Raw genomic sequence first — 17,574 nt, 5'->3', positions numbered from 1 at the left:
CTGGTTCAATAAACTTCTAAATAGCGGGTTTAGATTAAAAAAAATAAATCAATGGTTTAAAATAGTGAATTTGACGTTATGTTAATTTGGAGCTGGAGTTGCTTTTGTCTGGGCCGGTGTGAAAAAACAAAGTAGTCGCCCGCAGTTGAGTTTTTATTTAGCCTAAATGATGTATATAAGCCCAGGCTCTTTATATTATATTGGGCTTAAGAGGTTACATACTGAATCTGTCCAAGGGAGGAGTGATAAAACTGTGCAGGAGGCTTCGAAGAAATCTTTTCTTGGTCTGGGGTAATATGTTTTGTTGGGTTATCTTGAGAGTTTGTTTTTATTTGGGCGTTTTGATGAGCTTCTATTGTAATTGGGCTTTGTATTCACTAGCCCTTGTGCACATTTGAGGGGTGGGGGGAGTCACCCTAAACTATAATCTATAGCATATAAAGCGATTTGAGGCTTCATATTTTTCAAAAGCTTATTAGAAAGTCGTGTGAACGCACGCTTTTAACAACAATGGCAAGTAGGAATTAGAATTGCGTGTGATGACTAAAAAAAACAGGGCAATTCTCAACTCAAGAAATAGTAGTAGTCGGCTAGGAGTTATCGACTAGGGGAACGTTTGGTACTACGTTTGTACCTGTGTTTCGTCAAAATTTGAAATTTTTTTTTTTTGCTAAAATTGAGTGCGGTTTGTACTTTTTGGATCCTTTTGATGTGCTGATGTCAAAAATAATTTTTAAAAAATAAAAAAACATCATTGGCATGCATTTCGGCACGAAAAGCTATTTAAAAAGCACCCGCAACCACACTGCCAAACACGCTCTAAATGTATAAATAATAAAGCTTACTTTTCATTCATTTTCATATAACAAAGAGTAATGAGCAACGTTTTATTTCATACTTCAAAAAAAAAAGAGTATTAAGGACTCCCCTAGAGAGGAAACTCAGGCATTGCTCTTTGATTTTAGGTGTCATAACGTGCAAGGACCGGCTCTTCGAAATTAAACACTGTCCCTTATTTGGGAGCTATATCCATTTCGATCATCGTGGTACTTGTTCCAAAGCATGACACCTCCATACTTAGAAGAACCCTTGACAAAAGGCAACACTTGCGATTTGAGTATATTGGCTCCCACATAACCACTACCCGCAGCCTGTTGAGAAGCTGGAAGCCCAACGAAGAACTTCTGGGCTGGAACAGATGACGTCCATTGGTTCCATGAATCCTTAAATTTCTTAGGGTTATTGGTGTTATACTCGCATGGTCGATTGTTGTAAAATTGGATGTACACATAGTCAAAAAGTCCTGTGGCAAGTGCATCATCGAGCCAATCATCGGGGAAAGGACACTGTGGTGCCGCGGTTAAGTACACTTTCCTGCCTCCTCTGCTGAGCTCGGACAATCTAGTGGCAAGAGCTACATAGTGAAGTTCTCCACCCTCTATGTCAAAATCTATGCCATCCAAAATGGCATCACCTAGCGGCCTTGAATTTGAACGTCCACCGAGGAAGTTGTTCCATAAATATTCTGCTACACCCCTAGCTTCAGCATCAGAGGTTAGGGTGTAGCCGCTAGTTCCACCACCAATGGAAAGCATAACTTTGACGCCCTGGTTTTGGCAATTACGGATGTCGTTGCTCACTTTTTGGCAACCATTTGAGGACGGGTCACAGTGACCAGCTAAGTTGATTTGAGGTTTTTGGCCATTGCCAAAAATCGAGAGGAAGGCTATGTTTACAATACCATATTTTCGTGACGCACATGTACTTGTGAGTGTGCCTTCCCTCCCGTCTTGGCCCCAATAAATCACTATGCTTCCAGCTTTTGTTTTGAAAGCCAGATTTAGCAGTATGCCAAGGAGGAGAAATGCAGATTTTGCAGAAAATTCAGCTGCCATTTTTGAACTATTTAATTGAAGGTTTTTACTGAGATCAGATGCAAAAGGGTTCTGGAGTAGCCTTTTGTAGAGTTGAGAATTGATGGAATCAATTATTGCTTTTGCAATTTGTCCATGGTTACTATTGACAGTCATACGTTTCAATTCTATTTTTTAAAAAATTATTTTTTATTTTTTTATTTATTTTTTTAAAATATTTTTACGTGTTAATGTGAAAATTTATTTTTTTAAAAAAATATTATTTTAATATATTTTAAAATGAAAAATATTTTAAAAAACAATTATTATTATACTTTTAAATACATCCAACGTGGCTTTAGTCGACTTGAAGTCAATCCTGTCTTTTCTATATAAAAAAAATGAAAAATCAAAGATGAATTAGTAAGCGCCACAGTGGAAGTGAGAACCATTGGAAGAGAGAAAAGTCCGCGAAGAACACAGGGGGAAATACCACCACTGCAGGAACAGGGAAACTTGGACGCCAAACATGATTCCCCAGCAGCGTAGAACGAGGGGTAGAAGGTAGCAGGACCGTTAAGCAGCAAAATGGGAAATTGCTTTGAGTCTGTTTAATATTAAAATGTTTTTTTTTTAATATATTAAAATAATTTTTTTAAAATATTAACACATCAAAATAACTTGAAAATATTAAAACAAAAAAATATAAATTTTTAATTTTTTTTAAAATATTTTTAAAACCCCAAACAAATATTCATTATTATTGACACTAATTTCACGCCTGCCATGTTTTTAGTTTTTACTACTAGGAATTCAATGAGTGGTTTCTGATTTTTTTTCAAGTTACGAGGAAAGTGAGAATTAACGTGTCCCACATCGATATGCTTCACTTTCGTGGGAAAACTAAGACCGCTTGGGGACATAAAATTTTTGAAATTCCCATTCCGAGACCGTACCATTAATCAAGCACTCTAATGCTCCGTGGTTTTACATTTTCAGCTCACTTTTTCCCAAATTTCCTAAACCTAACACCACCTTGGTGTAGTTACAATCGCACAAAAAAAAGGGAAGGAATCGAGAGCCAATAGACCCCAAGATAAATGGGAAAAAAAAAATCCACATTGAGCTTGAGCTTGAAGAATGGTGGATGACTTATTCAATGAAAGGTGGATGAAGGTCAAGCACTAAAGAGCATTAATTAATTCCAAATTTCAATTTCACACTGAAATTGGAAAATATTGGAGAGAACAAGTGAAAGTAGGGGAAGAAGCTCCTATATTGAAAAGTAATCGAAAACCTGTAAGAATGACTTCTTCCCACGATCATGCGTACAAGTCAGCACATTTGTGGAAAAGGAGCTCACGAACAAGAAATCCACTCGTAGTTTTCACACCAATTTCTCGACTCATCTTCCAAGGTGGTCCGATCAACTCCCACTTAAGATGTACTCTTTCTGTTTTAAGCAGCATTGGCTACAACAAATATCGAAGCTTTGAAACTTTGATAGTGCAACGCCGCATTCTTTATGAATAATTGGAATTCAGTGTAAATGGATAACTAAGCCGACACGGAAGTTTTTAAATGGTAGATTGGGAGCAATTTGAATTTTTTTTAATTTTTTATATGCAAAATTTGTTAAAAGGCTAATAAATAATGATTTGATCTTTCAACAAATCTAAAAATTATTTTAAAATTAATAGTGTTTGTTATATATGCACCAACAAAAAAACAACACATTCAACATTATTTCATGTCCAAACACCATCTTCCAAAACGATGATGAAAACATTTCACCGCGATTTTCCTGTTGGTGTTGTGTATGTTAAGCTTTAAGGGACTTTTGTTCTTCTTCTCCATCTTGTCTCCCTTTTTCTTTCCGACATATAAATGTGTTATTTTATTTATTTTTTATTTAAATTGATCATCATTTTTTTATTACTATTTATGTTGTTTTTTTTGTTTTTTTTATTTTTTTTCTTCAATTTTGTTCATTATCATTTAGTTTCATTTAATTTTTATATCAAATTTGATCCCTTATTTTTATTTTTATTTTAATTCAATTTTATTTTTAATTTCATCCCTCAACATTTGATTTCAAATTATTTTTATATCAAATTTAGTTCTCTTTATTTTTATTACTTTGTCTTTTATTTAGATCATTTTCTTATTGTATTTTTTTTCAGTTTCATCTTTTAATATTTTATTGCGTTCTTTTTATAGGTTTTTCTTCTATGAGGTTAATTTTAAACTCGTGGCCAAGGTCACAAATTTTAAAGGTTAACACAAATTGATTTTGATACCTTTTAGATTCCTTTTTTAAAATTAATTTTTTTTTCAATTTCTTACTTTAACATTTAATTTATTGAAAATTAATCTTCATGTTTTTTTTAGTTCACTTTCTTTTCTATGAAGTTATCTCAATCATGTGTTTAAGATTGCAGGGTTAGCGGATTAACCCATATTGACTCAAATTTTTTTTATTGTTTTTTTATTAATTTATTAATTTTACCCTTTAATATTGACTTATTTAATAATTAAGTTTCATTATTTTATTTAATTTATTTTATATGAGCTTCATGTTTTTTTACATTATTAATTTTTATTTATATTATTTAAATTAATCTAGCTTATTAAATCTATTTCAATCAATAATCTGAGTTTTTTTTATTTGTTTTTTAAAAGATGCTTACATTTTCCAAGCATTTTTTTAGTTATCATCATTGTACTTGTCTCGAAGCATGACACCCATATTTTGAAGCAGCCTTCGCAAAAGGTAGCACCTGTGATATGAGCGGATTTGTTGGCACGTAAACACTGCCAGCAGCCGCATGGGAAGCTGGCAGCCCAACAAAAAAATTACCAGCAGTACTAGATGGTGTCCATAGGTTCCAAGATTTCTTAAAATTGTCAGGATTGCTTGAATATACTCGCATATAAAATTGAATCCAAACATGGTCAAATAGCCCTGTTGAAAGTAAGCCATTGAGCCAGTGATCGGGGAACGGACATTGTGGTGAAGCTGTTCACTTATTTGCCGCCTCGGCTACGCTCGGACAATCTTCTAGCAAGTGCAGCATAGGTAGTTCCACCTAGCGGTCGCCAATTCGACTGTCCTCCTAGGAGGTTGTCCCATAGTCTGCGACACTCCTAGCATCATCAGCGGATAATAAAACCACCTCCAATAGAAGGCATGATTTTAACGCCTTGATTTTGGCAATTTTTTACTCCTTGGAGAATTTTTGGCAACTGGATTACGGTGACCAGCTAAATTGATTTGAGGTGTTTGATCATTGCCAAAAGTTAAAGGAAAGTTACCTTCTCGTCTTGTGCTCAATAGGCCGCTATGTCTCCAGCATGTGATTTGACAACTGAAGCAAGCAGCACAAAAGGTGAGAGGGTTGCGGTCCGTGATTAGAGTTTAGTGACCATTGTTGTAACCAAAGAGAAAAGAACACGAGGGCATGTCTTGGCTGTGAACCAATGATGCCTGTGTGTGAAAGCAGGACTCGACAGAATTACGCGTGTTGGATCTCATACCTTTGAATATGGTAGGTTGTAATTTATTTCACCCATGTTGACTCTTGGATTGGCTGAGGCCCTGTTCACACACTCTCATCACGCGACCGAGGTCAGGGTGAAGAAAGAATAATGGTTAAATTAACCGTCACCACACACTCTCATCACGCGACCGAGGTCAGGGTGAAGAAAGAATAATGGTTAAATTAACCGTCACCACACACTCTCATCACGCGACCGAGGTCAGGGTGAAGAAAGAATAATGGTTAAATTAACCGTCACCACACACTCTCATCACGCGACCGAGGTCAGGGTGAAGAACGAATAATGGTTAAATTAACCGTGACCATTTTAAACAAAGTCGTCTTCCCTTTGTTTTTTTTTTAATCCAGGCACGAAACATTTGATGAGAACTACGAATTCTCAAAACAATTAAAAAGTTAGCCGTGGTCACTTAATAGGAAAATATTGGGACTATGGACACCACTTATCTCCACATTAATATGATATTGTTCACTTTGAACCTAAGCCCTCATGGATTTGTTCTTGAGCTATACCCAAAAGGCCTCATACCAATAGAGATATTTGTTCATCCTTATATACCCATGATCCTCCCCACTTCTAGCCAATGTGGGACTTTGATCGTATACCCAACAATCCTCTCCTCGAACAAAGGACCACCGAGCCTCCCCTCAAACGATTATTTATCCGTCCACTCTCTACCAATCAGGATTCTTCATTCTCTACTTCACCGTGTTGGGGTCAGGACACGTCCATGAAGCATCCGGAGAGCACACCGCCTATCCAATAGAGCTGATTCATGGATTACATCGTGATCTAATTGGGGCCCACCACCTTCGTTCGGCATTCCAAGGATTCATCCACCATGGCTAACTCTGGGGCAAGGCTCTGATACCACTTTGTTGGGAAAACTAGGGACAAATAACCAGATCAATTCAGCGAAATACAATTCACAAGTCCCAATCCTTTTTCCCTCTTTGTGCAGTAAAAAACAGAATCAAACAATGACCAAATATAATGCAACAATCACACACATCAACACCAAAATTTTTACGTGGAAAACCCGATGCGGGAAAAACCACGGGACCGTAGTCCACCTAAAAACTTCCACTATCACAAATAATGGGTTCACAACTGTTCTTCTTCAGATTCAACTAAGGGCTACAACATATATATCATCAAGAACAACTTATTCTCGGATTACAACAAGATTAAAGGAGAATTATTTGAGAAAAACTCACAATACTGACAGCCCCGTTTTCTGTCAAAACGACCAGCTTTCACATCACCAATCTTCGATCCAACCGTCCAGAATGAAGAGGAACGTGTCTAGAAGCTGCTGTCAAAATCTCAGCCCGATCCAACGGTGAACGAGCTGGAAATCGAAGAAAGAACGCAGGCTGCTCTACTGCCTCTTCTTCTTTTCTTTCTCTCGGTTTTCTTCTCCTCTCTTTTCTTTCTCTCTACTGCCTTCTACAATGGCAGCTTAATTTAAATCAAAGAGGCAGCCAGCTGCCTCCTTAATTAATGTGATGGTCCCCCCCTCACATGGTGCGTGAGGGGGAGATTTGTTGTGTGGTCCCGCACCATGTGATGGGGGACCATCACATTAATTAAGGAGACAGCTGGCTGCCTCTTTGATTTAAATTAAGCAGTCACTGTAGAAGGCAGTAGAGAGAAACAGAAGAGAGGAGAAGAAAACCGAGAGAAAGAAAAGAAGAAGAGGCAGCAGAGCAGCCTGCGTTCTTTCTTCGATTTCCAGCTCGTTCACCATTGGATCGGGCTAAGATTTTGACAGCAGCTTCTAGACACGTTCCTCTTCATTCTGGACGGTTGGATCGAAGATTGGTGGTGTGGAAGCTGATCGTTTTGACAGAAAACAGGGCTGTCAGTATTGTGAGTTTTTCTCAAATAATTCTCCTTTAATCTTGTTGTAATTCGAGAATAAGTTGTTCTTGATGATATATATGTTGTAGCCCTTAGTTGAATTTGAGGAAGAACAGTTGTGAACCCATTATTTGTGATAGTGGAAGTTTTTAGGTGGACTACGGTCCCGTGGTTTTTCCCGCATCGGGTTTTTCCACGTAAAAATCTTGGTGTTGATGTGTGTGATTGTTGTATTATATTTGGTCATTGTTTGATTCTGTTTTTTACTGCACAAAGAGGGAAAAGGGATTGGGACTTGTGAATTGTATTCCGCTGAATTGATCCGGTTATTTGTCCCTGGTTTTCCCAATAGAAAAAAATTTGATAGTTAATGTGGAGCAGATTGACATGACTGGCTTTAATGCAGGAACCAATTGTAGTTTGAAAGTTATCCTCCATCTTTGCAAGCTGTTACATGATTTTCGATGAAATAGGCAGGGTTGGGAACACGCACCAAAAGTTTTTACTGTTCTTTATTATATCAAAGAAACCTAATGTTTAATGTTGATTCCGAACCATCTTTCTATAAAACCAAAGAATTTGCACCCGAAGGGATGGGGAATTCCGGTGCCTGTCTCAAGTCACCTTGCACATTATAGGCTGCGGAGAGGAAGTGGTTTCCAGCCACTTCCAATTGAGACAGAACCTTGGTGGCAAGCTTATATTCCATGGCTCAAACCAGTGGCAAGCCATGCATGTACACGATGGCATAATTGACCTGAGGCACAAGCATGCATCGCTCAAGCCCCGCCATTGCCTTATTTCAGCCCAATCCTTGAGTTCAGGCGTGCCAATGAATTTGAGGAATTAGAAACATACGGTGAACTGAAGGGTAGCTCCGAAATACAAATTGTTTGAGGCTACTTAGAACAAAATACATGTTATTCAGCTATTTGCTTCGTATATTTGGGCCAGGATCATTTTTTGAGGACCAGAAAGTAAATTTTACTCACCTTAAGATGACAAGGTTGCTTTAGGTATAGCAACACTGACAATTGTGAAACCTAGAGAGGGTATTGCCAAAGTATTCTCTCTGCAAAATGCACGACCTCCTTTTCCATTTCTCTCAGTGACCTAGTGATTCCCATTTCATTCTCGTCTATCCACTTAAATTTTTCTATCTAGGTCCTGCTCCTCTAGTTAACCCATGGACCAAAAGTGGTCTGGTAAAAAGGACATAAAAGCTACTTCATTGTTGTCTCCTTAACCAGGTCGTATGTGCTGAAAGATTGATGTCTTGGAGCAAGTCATAAAGCTCGAGGCTAGAGCTCCTTGTTATGGCTTAAAATTTTGGGTTGGGTTTGAGGACAGTTTCTAAAGCATTTTGTTTCTTTATGCTCACATTCAGTACTAATAACGAAGAGAGCAACATGGAAATTATTTGCGACTAGACAGAAGGAAAGAATGAGTAAATAAAATACCTAAGAGCAAAACTTTTAATCAGCATGCCTGTCTTTGTACGCAATTCTCATCATTGACCATCTTCGGTACCATAGGCTATGAAGTTCACAGAAATATCATCAGATAGAGACCATCGCCCAGTCAAGGGGCTGTAAACGAATCCAGCCATTTCTTTAACCTGGCGAGCACCAAACCCAAAGCAATAAGTTTTTTGCTCAAACCCAAAGCAATAAGTTTTTGCTAAGTAACAGTAGTAGGCATGTCAAAATGTCAGAAGGGAAAGCATCTATCCATCTTACATTGATAGAAGCACGCTGTAGGATAAGCACCAGTTCTTCAGGAGTAAGAAAGCTTGACCACTGATGCGTGCCTTTAGGAAGCTGTGCAGCATTGGTTATCAGTAACAACACAAAGCAAACAAAAGGATAGAATCAAACTATAATACATCGACAGATTACTTCCAGAAATTTTGGGAAGACTAAAACCTTCACACCACCTCCACCACCAACTACAGCGATAAGAAGATTGCATGCACTGGATATTCCTAGACACAAAGTCCTTTGCTATAGGAAAAATAAGTCATAAAATGCTAGAACAGTTCCACTACCAGTGAAAAATGTGGGATTTTAGATTAGGTTTCTCATCTGTTTATATCACCTCTTATTCCATGCACAAAGATACCAGAATGAGCAACAATGGCAGAATTATCTTACAAAAATAAGTCACCTCTTATTCACATGGAAATCAACAACATGCACAAAGATACCAGAATGAGCAAGAACCATACCCAATTGAGAAGGTACTCTGCTGCAACAATGGCAGTTGCATACGCTCTCATAGAACGATTAATTGTTGATATTACAGTGGCTCCACCAGGATAAGCCAGTGCTGCCAGCGACTTGCAGAATTCAGCAGGTGCTGCCACGTGCTCAATTACCTTCAGATAAAAAAATTATCTTACAAACAAATTGGCTGCCAATGCTGAAATGATTAGAAGAGTGTGATGAAATTGTCTGACATTAATATCTGAGTTTTGTCATATAGTATCCCTTGGAAGGGTTTTCATCACATCACCAAAATCCATTCATATGCACTAAAATTGCAGGAGGATTCTTAAGTCATTTCAAGATTGAATTTGCAGCAATATGATCCATGCCTATATGAGTGGTATATGATATTCCAAACGTTCAAGCAGCATAGATTAATAAACCGGGCATGCTATTTATGTCATGGCTGAATATGTTTCTTCTACACGCCAGCAATTGGATTCTAATGCATGGTTATGATTCAAAAGCTGAGATACACTATCGTACTGTTGTCATTATTAACTCTTTACTTTTGCTTGCAAGAAAGGAGAGCATGTTATACACTCTCTGGTTCCTTGCAGACAATAATTCTACTGAACTGTAGTTGTTTTATCCCAATCTATGATAATAGATCATTTCCTTCAACCAATTTATCCAGAGTGTCTTGCACTGCACAAGCAACTCAACCTCTCCTTTTTCATTAAAGAAGCAGAATATAACCTCTCTATGATACCTGCCACCTCTGCAAGATAGCGTGCTTCACGATGAAGCATTTGGCATTCAGGAAGTAGTTCTAAGTTAAGAGACAGTTCTCTACATGGTTAACATATAGTGAATTTAGTAATCTGCCCTTATTGCTGCAAGTCTGGAAATATGCAGGGTAGTAACATTACAGACTGAGGTAATAACTAAACTGAAAAGGTTAGAAAGAGAGAAAGAGAGAATCCTTGAGCACGCGGCTAAGCAAACTAGATTTGTATAGATAGAATCTTTAAAATAGGCAACTGCAAACATCTATGCTAGATGCAGAATATTCTTTGGGATCTTAGCTATCTGAGAGAATAATCTTCTTGAACCAGATTATGGAATGGACAGTAGTATTCCATCCAACCTACCATTATTTTTCACAATAATGCCAGAGTTAATAATCAACTCTAGATTTCACCAAATTCCTGTGTTCTCCACCCCCAGATTCAGAATCAATACTTGGGCATATAGGACAGGAGAAAGAAAAACAGGAATAACAAAATGTATGATTGCAATAAAGAGTTAGCTTCTATTGCCTGGAGCGAAAATCAGAAAGCCTGATTATTTGGATAGAAATTAGAGATTTAAAAAAAAATATAGGAAGATTGGAAACCCACACAAGGAACTACCAGATGGGATCTACATACATGGCATGCTGAGTGTTCTCTGTGTGTGTGTGTGTGAAAGAGAGAGAGAGAGAGAGAGAGTGAGAGAGAGAGAGCACCTCCAGTGCAATCACAGCATCAAACTTCCTCTGCTCCTCGACTAGCTTTTCTGTACATGAAATTGTATGTATATATAATTTTCCTTTTCTGTTGATGAATTGACTCCTGTTTCTAAAACATTTCATGATAATACCGTAGAAAGGAAAATTTACTGTAAAAAATTACTCTAAAGATTACAGATGGAGCAGCATTAGAAATGGGAAACAAAAGATGAGAAATTTCACAGACTATTACCTTTATTCTAATACTTTGGGAATGTTTGATCAATAATTTCAAACATGAACTTGTATTTTCAATAAATCATAAACATTAAATGCAAATACATGTGAAATCTTTGTATCTGAGATGACTACCAGAGATTTTCCAAGAAAACCATGCTGTCTATGAAATGTAAATGGACCATCATCAAGGCATGTAAAGGAAGCACTGCAAAAACATGATTACCCTTCTGGAAATCATGGAAACCAAAGTTGCATCATAAAAACTTCTGGACTAATTAGTGCGATCCATTTAGCTTTTCTCCACCAAACAGCATTACGAGGAGCAAAAGAACAGTGCTAGAATATAGACTATATTCTCACATATGTACCATCAACTCCCATTCAAGAAAAAAAAAATTATCATCATCAATTTGAAAAAAACAATTCAGCATACCAGCTGTTGTGCAACAGTATTCAATGGCTGAAGTCTCTGGATCCAAATCCTGAGAGGATAGATAAGCAAATATTAGTTTTGAAATCTAAACTAAAAGAATAAATAAATCATTATTTAAACACTTCGTGTGGATTTTAAGATGGGGGGGATTGAACACCACATAACTAATAAAGCCATGATCTTTTTGGGTTGGTTTTTTTTTTTTTTTGTTATTATCATTTCTTTTTATATGACAAGAAAAACTCGACTCCATTTCTAAGGACATTGCTCGTTGGTAACTCTGGATGTACCTCACATGGTGAGAGATGACACAAACTTAACAAAGTTTTGGACTTCGTAGGATTTGCTAACAGGATCTGCCGCCAAGAAGTGTTTAACTGGAGTTAATACCTTCTTCAACAATAAATATTATTATGCATTATGTGCTCCACCTGATTTAGAACAGCCTTGAGGATATTGAATTTTAGCATTTCAGGCATTTAGCTGGGTATCAAGGTGGTGTAATGTACATAAAAATGTAGTTGAGTACTGATTTATCAAATATCAGAAAGAAAAAGACTCTTGATTATGAAAACCAATTAACTTATAATTCGATGTTAGCCACTCCAATACTATCTAAATATGGCATGCATTAGATATGCTAGCATTGGGGCTGACAGTTCTGCCCCAAAATACTCAAACCCCTCACCAGTCTCCCATCCCCCTCCCAGAAGGTATAGGTTTAAGTCAATTTCAGGGGTGGAGAGAGAGTTAGCACTGATTACAGGGCCAAGTGGCAGAAGCACACCCCACTTCAACATATTTTCTTATATATTACAACATGACACATGTTTATATTCTCAAACATACAAATACTAATAATATCCTATGCAATTCATACAGCTGGAGAGGGTTCAGCAATTACACCTTGCATGCAATAGTGTCTTTTTGTGAGCTTTGACATTTACCTTCTTCACAAAAAAAAAAAAAAAAGTGAAAACAGAACGTTTTTCAACCAGTAACTATTAAGCTCCATGCCCCTTATTTCCACACCAATTAGCCAAGACCTTCCTATGTTAGCAGCAATCCCCACAACAAAAAATAAATGATCCAGAAAATCATCTTAAACAAAACATGATCTCAGTGATTCAAAATATAAAATAATCGTACAGCGTGAAGGCGTGCAACATTGATATTTTTCTCCACCGCATCAACTCCTGTTACGGTTGCTCCCATCCTAGCTAAAGGCTAAAGAAGAAAAGGAAAGGGTGAGTATTATCACGGCTTTGATTGGAAATAATAAATACAATCATTTACCAGCATAAAAACAGAAAACATAGTATACACACTGATGACTGTACCGAATTCAGTCATTGGAAATCACAATAATACCACAGCAGTTCTGTTCTAGTGTGAGAATGTAATCCTAAGTAAAATATTGAATGATTTGATGTGTTCATAAGAACTTGAAATATTTTACAGGCATTTGCAACTCTTTTTTTTTTTTTTCAGAATTCTTTACTAAGCTACGGAGCATGAGAAACAAAAACTAACATGTAGCATTATTCCATCTAAATCTTTTCATTTCTCAATTAATCAAAACTTAGCATATCTACCATTAGTTGCAACAGATTTATATGAATAAGGTTGAAGCCATAAAATTCTTCTTTTGTTAAGACATTGTATTCTATCGCTTCAGTTGCAACAGAAAACTCAGTCGTCCTTGATAACAACAGACAGACACTTGAGTTCTATCGCCTAGCCTTGAAATTTTCAAAATTTTGCTTTAAATTTTATCGCTTAAATGAAGCTTCACATTTTGTGAAAGCACCTGGTCGGAACTGGCCAATACAAATTTAGCAAGAACACTAAGAAATACTCTAGAAAAATAACTTTACCTCCGAAAGAATTCCACCACCACAACCAACATCAACAATTTTAAGTCCTTCAAAAGGCCTAGCGCAGTTCGGATCCTTACTGAAGCAAGTAAACAAACAAAAAATTAAGAAACAAAACAGGTTAAAAAAATCCAAGAAATAATAATAATTCACTCACTTGCAGTAAATCTACCTGAAATGTCTACAAAGTGTGGAGCGAATGAAAGCGAGTCTTGTAGGGTTCATGTTATGCAATGGTTTAAATGGACCTTCTGAATCCCACCTGCTCAATAAATTATAGAACAAGATGAACTCAACATCTTGATATTGATCGAATCACGGAAAGCTTTAAAAGAAGCTGTGGCTAACCAGGTATCAGAAATGGCTGCGAATTTAGCAAGCTCGTGCTGTTTCAAAGATGATGTGGTGGTTTGTTGTTTGTTCTTAATAATAAATTTGCTATCATCTGGTGTCGAAAGATTCGAAACTGGCTGTTCAGAGAAGAATCTGGCGGCATCGAGGAGCCGGTGGTGGTTTTGGTTTCGGGTGATTTGAAGATTCTGATTTCGGAGTTTGCTCAGCAGCTTCAAAGCCATGGTGTTTTATGATTGAAGAACGACTTCAGTAGGGGAAGGTGTGTTACTGTTTTGTTTGTTGGGGAAGAAGAGGAAAACGACATGTCAGTATAAATTTCGAAGTTGTACTTGCACAATACCTGTTGTTAACTGAATCCAAGTCCAATGGGCTGGGAACTTTTAGTCTATTGTGTCCAATAAAACAAAGGATCGGATCTTATTAGCTGGGCCTACTCAAAATCTTATAAACTACGTAAGGGCCCACCCAGAATTCTAGCTTATCGAACTTGAAATCACGAAACGTGGACGATGAGAAATGGTCAAACTAGGCAAGAAAATTCCAGAGAGTTCACCGTTAGCTTGACTATAATGTTTTTCCTTTTCAGTGGCATCACACATCAACCACTGGTAGTCTGAGTCAGGAATTTCAGCCTGATAAAGAACTACCAAGCTTCTTGGTATGAATAAGCTTTATCGGAAATGATGTCTGTGCACAGATACATGGACTTACACGCCATGAATGGAGACCATGTGCCCTCCATGCAGCATCATCTTCCAAGCTCTGGGGCTAGCTATTCCACCTCGTATGCACGTTGATCCATCCAAATCTGCTGCTTTCTATGGAATTTGGCCTCACGTGAACGACTTTGGGTACTCGATCCCATGCCAGGCCTGCTGCGGCCATGGTAACTTCACTGGTTACTGTAGTCCAACGCCTCCTTGTTCTCATTTTCCACCACCTCAATATCAGTGCTCTCTGGATATATATATCCTCCATATCATGAAGCTGTCCCTGTACAATTTGTTCCTCGTCCACATTATTCGATGGACCAGCCAGGTTTTGGATATGACAAGGTCGTCTCTAGAAACAAACATTGCTGTGGGTGCCCAAGTCACACACACCCATAGCCAGAAAAATGATGAAAGAGTGAAGGCGAAGGAGCTGGATCCTGACGTGTGTTCATTTTGTTGTATTGTAACTACAGAAAGAGTGAAAGGTTTATTATACTGGAAGAAATTACAAAAGCAAGTGAGACGACGGGATGTAAGGGAATGCCCCACCTACTAGAAAAACAAGTAAGAGAATGTGTCTTCTCCTGGATTACTACAACAACTTCTCATTCCTCAAGCATCTTCATATGGACATCAATATGAACTTTAATGGAAGGACTTTTCAAATCCAATGGTAAGGGGAGGTTATTTTTATGGTGGTTGACATGTTTAACAAGCATGCTCGGGCCTGGCTTACCTTTATTATACAATAATAGCATCTCCAACCGAAGATGCAAATGGAGAGGCAAATTAAAAAACATGTGAACTTTTAACTTTTGTTCTCTTATTTGACCATTTCAACGGAATAGGCAACAGAAAAGATAAAATGATTTAGAAAGAGCTATTTGTACGGGTTTATGTAGAATAGCTAAAATTTTATTAACGTTGCTGATGGTTATTTTTATAGTTGTTGATCAACAATGTTTATTTATTTTTTAAAAATAAAAAAAGAAATTTGTTTTTTTTTTAATCTTGTATTATGCCTCACTTTTCTCTCAAATTTAGAAGAATAAAAATCAATTATTCTCTGATTAATTAATAACATCGGTTGTGTCAGTTAGCTGAAATTAAAAGGTATGTTTATTTAAAAGCCTTTTATATTTACTCTTTAATATCTCTTGATTTTGTAGATCTTTTGTTGTTAATTTGATATTTGTGATGATTTTTATTTCTTTGTTATTTTATGTTTTTGATATGAGTTAAAGAAAATAATTTTTTATTTGTGTTGTTATTTTTGACAAAATTAAGATGAAGTAATAATGGTAGTTGATATTGATAAAAATATAGAGTGACATATTTAAAATTTATTTTTGATTGTTTGTTTTAATTTGAGGTTAATTATATTTTGTCTTGAAAATGCAATTAGACCAGTATATCAATCCTCTCTTAGTTCCAAAAAATAGTCAAATTGTAATGTTAAAACAAGTAGGATGCAATGCTTGTTATTAATTCACATGTATGTAAACTACAAAATTACTAGACATTGAATGTGCGCCTCTTTTACACTCTCTTATAAGGTTTTAACTTGAGATTTTTTTTAATGTAGATGGATTTAAATTTTTCAAGCTCTTTCACCAACTTTTTTAGGAGTGAGTCAGAAGATATTCTCTCTCAACCAAGTGATTCTAATCAATTAATTGATGACTTAACATACTCTAATTTAAATGTCCATACAAGAAAAAAATCACAAAGAAATAATAACATCATAATTATATTATATATAAAATATCTAAATTAGTTATGTAATTATATAAAAATAAATTTAACATGAAATGTATTAAAATATAAATGACTTTTCTAAATAGCTTTTTACCATTGGAATGTACATAATCAAAAAAATTATATTTATACTATGAAAGAATTTATTTGTTTATCGAGGATGGATCCATTTTATTCTACATGGAACCCATAAACATATGGACCGAGGAGGAACACAGAGTTCCATGGCATGGGCCAATATCTCTTGATGCCAGTGCCCACCTCTAATATATGACAAACCATAGCATGATAGCCCGTTACCAACTTGGGCTGGGCTGAAAAGTTTTTTGGAAACCGCATTTTGTTTTTTTATTGAATTTTCAATACTGTAAATTAGATTCTTCTTTTTTTTTATTATTATTTTTTCAACTCGACTTTGTGGAGTTCACCTCACCCCGCTTCCTTCCCTAACTTGGTTTTTGGCTGGGCTTCGGTAAAGAAATTATGAAACCAAAAAAACAAGTGGGCCATTACGGGGAAAAAAAAAAGAGGAGGAAGGAAATTGCACAGTTGACAAAGCAGAACAAAATCAGATGTAGTGAGGAGCAGAGAATGCAGCATGCTGGTGCATATAGGGTTAGCTGTGGCCCAAGTAGCAGGTGGATAACACAGTGAATGACGTGATTGATTTGATAAATAAATAAATATTTATGATTACTATTTTAATACACCTACAAAAGCCAGCCGGTGCAATAGGGTTAGCTGTAGCCCAACCAGAGATAGCATGGAAAAGTAAATTTTTGGAGGTAATGGTAAATCGGTGTTGAGCAAATAAAGATTTTACAGCGGTAGGAACTAGGAAGTAGGAGCAAGATTTCATTTTCATAGGATGGATAGATACGATGCCTGACGCACGGCTCTGCCGCTCCCTGTCTCTTTTGTGACCTCTCTACTCTGGCTATGTCTCCGAACTTTGCAGCCCTCTACACGTCTGTATTTTGGAGTGTTATCACGTTTTCAAAACTCTTTTTTTTTTTTTCTTCAGTTTCTTAATGAAAAATTAGTTAGAAAACATATTCACTGATTAAAAAAAGACGACTTTTTTCGCTAAAAAAGTAAAAATTGCATCAAGATTGTAACTATTTTCATGAAAAATCATAACTATAATTTACAATAATCATCTTAATATTTTCTATTAATAATAATCTAATTATTAATTTTATTTCATTTCATCATAAGAAAGT

At 36.5% G+C, this 17,574-nt stretch overlaps 2 protein-coding genes and 1 pseudogene across 2 annotated transcripts; all 3 read right to left on the bottom strand.

The window, feature by feature from the left end:
• Positions 1 to 826: 826 nt before the first annotated feature.
• On the bottom strand, positions 827 to 2,435 carry LOC133681466 (basic endochitinase-like). The gene has a single exon (XM_062104519.1). It carries the CDS (start codon positions 2,028 to 2,030, stop codon positions 999 to 1,001), a length of 1,032 nt encoding a protein of 343 aa, XP_061960503.1. The 5' UTR covers positions 2,031 to 2,435; the 3' UTR covers positions 827 to 998.
• Positions 2,436 to 2,780: 345 nt separating this feature from the next.
• Positions 2,781 to 5,271, bottom strand: LOC133682325 (basic endochitinase-like; annotated as a pseudogene).
• A 3,282-nt stretch (positions 5,272 to 8,553) lies between these two features.
• LOC133681885 (ubiquinone biosynthesis O-methyltransferase, mitochondrial) lies at positions 8,554 to 14,192 on the bottom strand. Its single transcript, XM_062105070.1, has 9 exons — positions 13,875 to 14,192; positions 13,699 to 13,788; positions 13,527 to 13,605; positions 12,799 to 12,876; positions 11,650 to 11,698; positions 10,995 to 11,044; positions 9,505 to 9,654; positions 9,017 to 9,097; positions 8,554 to 8,895 (listed from the first exon to the last, which is right to left on the bottom strand). The coding sequence occupies exons 1-9, from the start codon at positions 14,099 to 14,101 to the stop codon at positions 8,788 to 8,790; spliced, it is 912 nt and encodes a 303-aa protein (XP_061961054.1). The 5' UTR covers positions 14,102 to 14,192; the 3' UTR covers positions 8,554 to 8,787.
• Positions 14,193 to 17,574: the final 3,382 nt, after the last annotated feature.

Source organism: Populus nigra, chromosome 2 (assembly GCF_951802175.1).
Source record: "Populus nigra chromosome 2, ddPopNigr1.1, whole genome shotgun sequence".
In the NCBI taxonomy this organism is placed as follows: Eukaryota; Viridiplantae; Streptophyta; class Magnoliopsida; order Malpighiales; family Salicaceae; genus Populus; species Populus nigra.
This window is presented reverse-complemented; position numbering and strand designations above follow the sequence as displayed.

Excerpts from the sequence above, each read along its gene's own strand:
- LOC133681885 (XM_062105070.1), bottom strand. The coding sequence starts at position 14,101 with ATGGCTTTGAAGCTGCTGAGCAAACTCCGAAATCAGAATCTTCAAATC. Across the intron at positions 11,045-11,649 it reads ATACTGTTGCACAACAGCTG|AAAAGCTAGTCGAGGAGCAG; the intron begins GTATGCTGAATT and ends TTTCATGTACAG. Across the intron at positions 9,655-10,994 it reads ATGCTGTGATTGCACTGGAG|GTAATTGAGCACGTGGCAGC; the intron begins GTGCTCTCTCTC and ends TTTTATCTGAAG.
- LOC133681466 (XM_062104519.1), bottom strand. The coding sequence starts at position 2,030 with ATGACTGTCAATAGTAACCATGGACAAATTGCAAAAGCAATAATTGAT.